The sequence below is a fragment of the Littorina saxatilis genome, linkage group LG2, assembly GCF_037325665.1.
Source record: "Littorina saxatilis isolate snail1 linkage group LG2, US_GU_Lsax_2.0, whole genome shotgun sequence".
NCBI classification, from domain to species: Eukaryota; Metazoa; Mollusca; class Gastropoda; order Littorinimorpha; family Littorinidae; genus Littorina; species Littorina saxatilis.
In genome coordinates this window covers 66321507-66328571 of record NC_090246.1, presented here as the reverse complement: position 1 = coordinate 66328571, position 7065 = coordinate 66321507, and the positions used below count along the sequence as shown (strand labels likewise).

Here is a 7065-nt window from a genome sequence, read left to right as displayed (position 1 = left end):
CCCACCCCCCCTTCGCGTCGTCGATCTGTCCCTAAAAGAAATGTGAAAAAAAACCTTCAAAATGATGTGATCCGCCCCTGCATCGGAAGGGTGCATTCATTCCACGTAAAAGCCAGGAGAGAGAGAGAGAGGCCTGTAATGGTTGACATGATCGTTAACGTAGGAAGGTTGCTCTCATTTTGCGTAAAAGCCGGGAGACGTATCTCTGATAGTTGTTGAGATGATCGTTCACGTAGGAAGTGTGCTCTCATTCCGCGTAAAAGCCCAAAGAGAGAGAGAGACCAGTGATGGTTGACATGATCGTGTACGTAGGAATGGTGCTCTCATTCCGCGTAAAAGCCGAGAGAGAGATACATGATTGTGATGGTTGACATTTTCACGCAGAAAGGACTGTGCGTTTAACTGGAAATCGAACGTACTGTGGCCCGTACCTGTGTCATCATGCGATGGAGGGTAAAAGCATCAGCTACCATCCGACAGGTGAACACTTCACTTAGATTTCCCTGGAGGGGAGGGACGAGTAAACATCCCAGCAGGATAATCGGCGGCCATCAAATTGAGAGGCTGAAATCAACAATCTGTTTACTCTGATGGGGAAAAGTTACCCTGATGATTGCGAAACCAATTGCACGGTGCTCAGGGCAAATTTCCTGACGCTGTTTAGTTTGCATTTTCGAGTTAAACGCTAAAAGTGTTCTTTCGTCTCTCTGGACAAATTTAGACATTTGAAAACAGACGATTCTGCCTTATTAACAGCATTACTCGGTAAAAGGAATCTTGACAGATTATAATGGTGGTTAAGCAAAAAGATTTCAGCTTCCGAGCTGTGACATCTTTGCATCTTTGTTACGTACGCATAAAGTGTATAATAAAATGTCTGTGAAAAATCCAAATAATGTAACTTAAAGTCTTTGTTAGTTAGTATCGATGGGTAACTTACTCCACTGAGTTTCTTTGTAATAGATGTAGTTCACCATCAAGTTACTGTACTGTAGATATATACATCAATCTATTCTCGTTTTGATAGATGTGAATCAAGTAAGTCCACTTATAATGAACAGTGACGACGGCTCAAGACAGAGTAAAAATTATCTCAGGTTGAACGACCAAAAGACAGCAATGCGAAAACGCGGCGTGAAAACAACCCATGCACTTTGATGATTAGTCTAGATGACATTAGCCGGGAGAACGATCGAACTGTTATTTCTGGCCCAACCCAAGATCTAGATTCCTGGCATTGTTCTGGTGCCAACAGAAAGAACGCTGGTAGGAAACTATGGCAACTCCCACGCAACAACATAGAAAACTGTGGCAAGCATACATACGATATTCGTTTTTTTAATTTTTTGTTTTCTTTTGTGTAAAATCACAGTCTGGCAATGTGTAACAAAACCATGGAACTCAACACCCAGTAGCAGATATTTACAAGACATGTTTGTCATTATTTAAGTAAATGATACTTTGGAATAATATTAGAACATTTGGCATAACAAAAAGAAGAGTATCATTGTTCTTACTGCGTCATGATTAATTACTTTGAGATTGTATGGGTTGAAGTGTCCCTTCTTTCCTGATACGACCACATATTAGAGAAAACTTGTTTTTCACTTCGTTCAGGATCTAAACATTTGTTCATTTCTTTGTCTGTTTTCATTGGTAGGATCATGAAAAAAAAAATTACCAGTAAGATAATGAATCTTGGGGGTTTTGCTAAGATAATGAATCTTGTATTCATTGGCAAGATAATGAATCTTGTTTTTACTGGCAAGCTAATGAATCTTGCTTTCATTGGTAAGATCATTAATCTTGCTTTCATTGGTAAGATCATTAATCTTGTTTTCATTGGTAAGATTACGAATCTTGCTTTCATTGGTAAGATAATGAATCTTGTTTTCATTGGTAAGATGATGAATCTTTGTTTTCATTGGTAAGATAATGAATCTTGTTTTCATTGGTAAGATGATTAATCTTTTTTTTTTCATTTTAAAGAGAATGAATCTTGTTTTTATTGGTAAGATGATCTCGTCGCGATATAACCTTCGTGGTTGAAAACGACGTTAAACACCAAATAAAGAAAGAAAGAAAGAAAGGTAAGATGATGAATCTTGTTTTCATTGGCAAGATAATGAGTCTTGTTTTCATTTTAAAGATAATGAATCTTGTTTACATTGGTAAGATGATGAATCGTGCTTTCATTGGTAAGATAATGAATCTTGTTTTCATTTGTAAAATAATGAATGTTGTTTATATTGGTAAGATAATAAATCCTGCTTTGACTGGCAATTAAGATAATGAATCTTCTTTTTACTGGTAAGATAATGAATCTTCTTTTCGTTGTCTACACAATGAACAAGGAGTTAAGGAACTCAATGTCGCAAATGGAGAGAAAGACAGTAGACAGTATATGACATCTATAGTGAACATCAACAATAGAATGGCGTAGCTCTTTGACGATATTAACCGTCTGATCTATTAACACTGGATCTAATTTTTCTGATGACAATGTTTCCTTCCTTTACAAACAAAATGAATAAATCACACTTGTAAAAAGAAAAAGAATGTGCTATAGCCTTCGACACAGAAAGCGCAAAAAGACCACCAACACTATTATCGCCACACATAAAAACAGACCCAAGTATATAACCCAATTTGACGAAGAATACAGTAGTGCAACGTTCAGTGTTAAAAATGATTTTCTTTCTCCTTGTGTGGATAATTTTAATTCAGTTTCAGATCATCCGAGAAGATTTGTAACAGAAAGATGAAAGATAAAACTAACACTCTGGGGCACTCACGATAAATCGGACGTCATTGACTCTTTGTTCGACCAGCTCGATGTTCACGATACAGGTACACATGACAGCAACACCCATTGCAATGCATCGTAACTTGCAGCAGGTCGACCGGTTCTCGCGTCTCTCCATGTTGCATACAGGACGCAGCAAGTAACGTCAAATGTTAAAACAAAAGATGACTTTTTTTTAATTTTTTTTGTTACACAAGACCTGAATGAATCGTGCCAGCCAAAATCCCACTTCCACAATTAATACCTAACACATCACAGACAGTTTAAATCAAGTTAATATAAACGAATAGAAGATGTTGTTGCTGTTTTTGTTGTTGTTGTTGTTGTTGTTGTTTTGGTGGGTTTTTTGGAGAGTAACGACTGCCTCACCGTTACACCTCATACGTAGCTCTTCCCGCGGAACTGTAATCAGTGTTCGTGAAACTGTTACATAATAGTATGCACATAGATTACCCGTGGAACTGGTATCAGTGTTATATAATATTATCTACATAGATAACCCGTGGAACTGGTATCGGTGTTATATAATATTATCCACATAGATTACCCATGAAACTCGTATCAGTGTTATATTATACCATCTATATATATTACCCGTGGAACTGGTATCAACTACCAACGCCCTCGGCGCCGGCAACACGACAGTCTGGAGAAGAGCGCGTCTTTCTAAGCGTCACCATCCCCGTGCGTCGAATAAACACGTACTGAGCCTGTAGCTCCACAGCACGCGCCTGCACCGACATCAGCACATGACGCCGCTGTTTAGCGTCCTGCTGCCCGGTTCCGTGGACGACGTTGACAAGCAGCGAGGCGTCCAGCACGGCCTGCAAGCCCGACGTGATGGTGAAGGGGTCCTTGTCGCTGGGGGCAGGCTTCCACACCCCGCACTGCCCGTGCCGGCACAGCAGGGCCTTGAGCCTGGCGCGGAACTTGCCGTTGAGCGTCATGATGATGATGGGGTTGACGATGCAGCTTAGGAAGGACAGCCAGAGGAGGGTCCGCAGCACCCTGGCGCTGACGGTGCAGGAAGACGGGCGCTGGCACAGGGCGAAGGCCACGACTGCCGGCACGCACAGCGCCACGAAGACCGCGGACACCAGCAGCAAGGTCCGCGTGGCCTTCACCCTGGAGCTGCTGGCGGTCATCGTCCTGGTTCCGGAGGGCAAGGAGGTGACCGCTACGGGGACAGGCACGAAGGCGAAGACTCGACGATGGCCGCGGATGTGGTGGGCGGTTTTGAGCACGATGAGGATGACGAGGGTGACGGGGATGAAGGTGCTGAGAACCCCCATCACCACTACCTCGGGCACGTGGGCACGAGAGTCAGACGAGCTCCTCATCAGGCACACCTTGAAGCTTCCCGAGAAGCGGTACCTCCCCCACCCGGCCAGCGGCAAAAGACTCAACAGCAAGCTGAGCAGCCACACGAACACGATGATGAACGCCGTGGACGTCTTGGTCACGAGGTCCGCGTATCGCAGAGGCCTGCTGATGGCCACGTAGCGGTCTGCAGACACCACCAGCAAACTCAAGGCAGACACACAAGGCCCTAGCACACCCATGACACCAACGAAGCAGCACAGATCAGGGGAGAAGGCCCAGTCCCCAGAACTAGCAGCAGCAGCAGTCCCTGCAAAAGGAATGACGAAGAGTCCCGTCACAAGTTCCCCAGCGGACAGCGAAGCGATGAAGAAGTTAGTTGAGGTGTGCATGGCAGCGCTACGCACCACGACATAGATGAGGAGGCTGTTGCTGACGATCGCCACCACGGACAGCACAACGGCCGCCAGCGTCAGGAAAGCACCCTCGACTGCTTCCAAGGGGACGGTTTGGAGCCCGTCGGTGTCGTTTGACATCACTGCCGCAATGACGCAGTGTGTGTTCACGTCATGTGTGTCTCTGTCGTACGTGTCTCGCGTCAAAGGGTTTAGATGACAGTACACGCACAGAAAACAAGACTGAAGTCACAGAATTACACGACAAGCATTGCGCTTGGTCGGTCAGTGTTTCTAGAACAAAACTGCTACTGCGTCAGCACGTGCTGTCAATCATAAAAACGCCAGTGGCTGATGCATTGGCTGAAATGACACAAACACTTGTCGCAGATATAATCAGGATGACACTACCAACACTGGGAGTAGGCCGCTTGTGTTTCTGATCTGAAAGTGCTTGTGAGGTTTCATTGTGTGAAAATGAAGCATAGCGCTCTGTGAACGGGTACCAGCTTTTGGGTACACATCAGCTTGTCATCACTTAAATGATGCAAACACCATTATCGATGCAAGTCTTTCGATGCACCTGCACAAGACGGTTCTCTAAAAGACCTAACGCTCTTGTTCATATTAAAAATAAGTATGCTTCTTAATGATATCACCGCAACTACAATTGTATCTGTCATTGAATTCACACTAAGGGCAGCTTTAACTATTGTACCGTGCACATGTAGACATAACTTTGCAGAACGCATAATCAGTTTTTGGCGCTGTTAGTCATTGTTAGCGTTGTGATTCATTCCGTTTCCTGCTTCTCCTGTTGTCTAAATCCACTGTGTTAATGTGTCTTGTTTACTCCTCCTGGTGTCTGAAATGGCTGTTACAATGTCTTTCTGCCTGTCCTGGTATCTGAAATGTCTGTTACAATGTCTTTCTGCCTGTCCTGGTGTCGGAAATGGCTGTTATAATGTCTTTCTGCCTGTCCTGGTGTCTGAAATGGCTGTTATAATGTCTTTCTGCCTCTCCTGGTGTCTGAAATGGCTGTTACAATGTCTTTCTGCCTGTCCTGGTGTCTGAAATGGCTGTTACAATGTCTTTCTGCCTGTCCTGGTGTCTGAAATGGCTGTTATAATGTCTTTCTGCCTGTCCTGGTGTCTGAAATGGCTGTTATAATGTCTTTCTGCCTGTCCTGGTGTCTGAAATGGCTGTTATAATGTCTTTCTGCCTCTCCTGGTGTCTGAAACCGCTGTGTAATTGTGTCTTTCTACCTCTCTTGGTGTCTGAAACCGCATTGTGAGGATGCCCTTCTGCTTCTCCTGTTGTCTGAAACCGATGTGTTAAATAATTGTGTCTTTCTACTTCTCTTGTTGTCTGAAAACGCCGTTTTAATATGCCCTTCTGCTTCTCCTGTTGTCTGAAAACGCCGTCTTAATGTGTGTTTCTGCTTGTCCTGTTGTCTGAAACCACTATAAGCTGCCCTGTGACAGCAAAGCTCCTCTCACAACTGTGATCCTGGAAACTGCAGCCACTACCCGGAGGGAAAGTCAAAGCGTGGTGGAGTACATGTCACAATCTTGCATCTTCCTGGGTCGTTGCGCAAACGTGGGTGAGTGGGCGGTACGAGGAATGCTTGTTGTCATCACTTCTGCCTCTCCCTGCACATCACGCAAAATACAGGCATGAACAGATCATTATTACAAATTTGTTTGATGAATCATTTCATTCTATATCAGCCGCACCCAACCGCTCACTCCCCCCCCCCCCTCCATCCCCCTCCCCCTCCCCCTAATACAAATCTACCATTCTTCTTCACAATCATGCCTAACCCACTCACATAATCCACTCAACTGTTGAAATATTCTCAAAGGAGAAATCACAAATACCTCGTGGGAGATAATGACGTTGTCTTGTTTGATTAAATGTTTGCAAACTCGCGAGCGCTTTCGACAATCTTGTCTGTAACTTTGCCGACGACGACAACAACAGCAACAACTACAACAAACAACATCATCAACTTTTTTAACAATAATTATGCTATGCACGCGGCTAGTTCTTGAACTCGTGCACACACACGCGCCCGCGCGCACGCACGCACACACACACACACACACACACACACACACACACACACACACACACACACACACACACTAAATTACAACTCAAACACACTAGATTACAACTCAAACACTAAATTACAACCAATCACGATTCTCAGTTTCAAAGTCTTTGTTTTCTTCGTCGGGGAAATATTATTTTAGAATGGATTCTGTATAACGGTAGCCCCTGATCGACCAATAAATCTTTGAGAATGGATTGGGCTGCTCTGTAAAAGAAAGACAAACGAAGACAAATTCGAGGAGAAAGAAAAGAAAATCTCCGATCGTCTCCTATCGTGACCGCAGAACATGTCTATGTCGTGAGTTGATCTATATAAATACAGTGCATGTCACACAAAACAAATTGCGCCGGGGTGGTAGGGGGGGGGGCAATTATTTCTGAACTCCTTTCTTTGACAAATGTTCGATCGGATGTATCTCTCTCTCT

At 44.0% G+C, this 7065-nt stretch overlaps 1 protein-coding gene across 1 annotated transcript; it reads right to left on the bottom strand.

Annotated features, from left to right (window-relative positions):
- Positions 1–1335: 1335 nt before the first annotated feature.
- LOC138959565 (adenosine receptor A2b-like) lies at positions 1336–6158 on the bottom strand. Its single transcript, XM_070331103.1, has one exon. The coding sequence runs from the start codon at positions 4660–4662 to the stop codon at positions 3415–3417; it is 1248 nt and encodes a 415-aa protein (XP_070187204.1). The 5' UTR covers positions 4663–6158; the 3' UTR covers positions 1336–3414.
- Between the last annotated feature and the right edge of the window lie 907 nt (positions 6159–7065).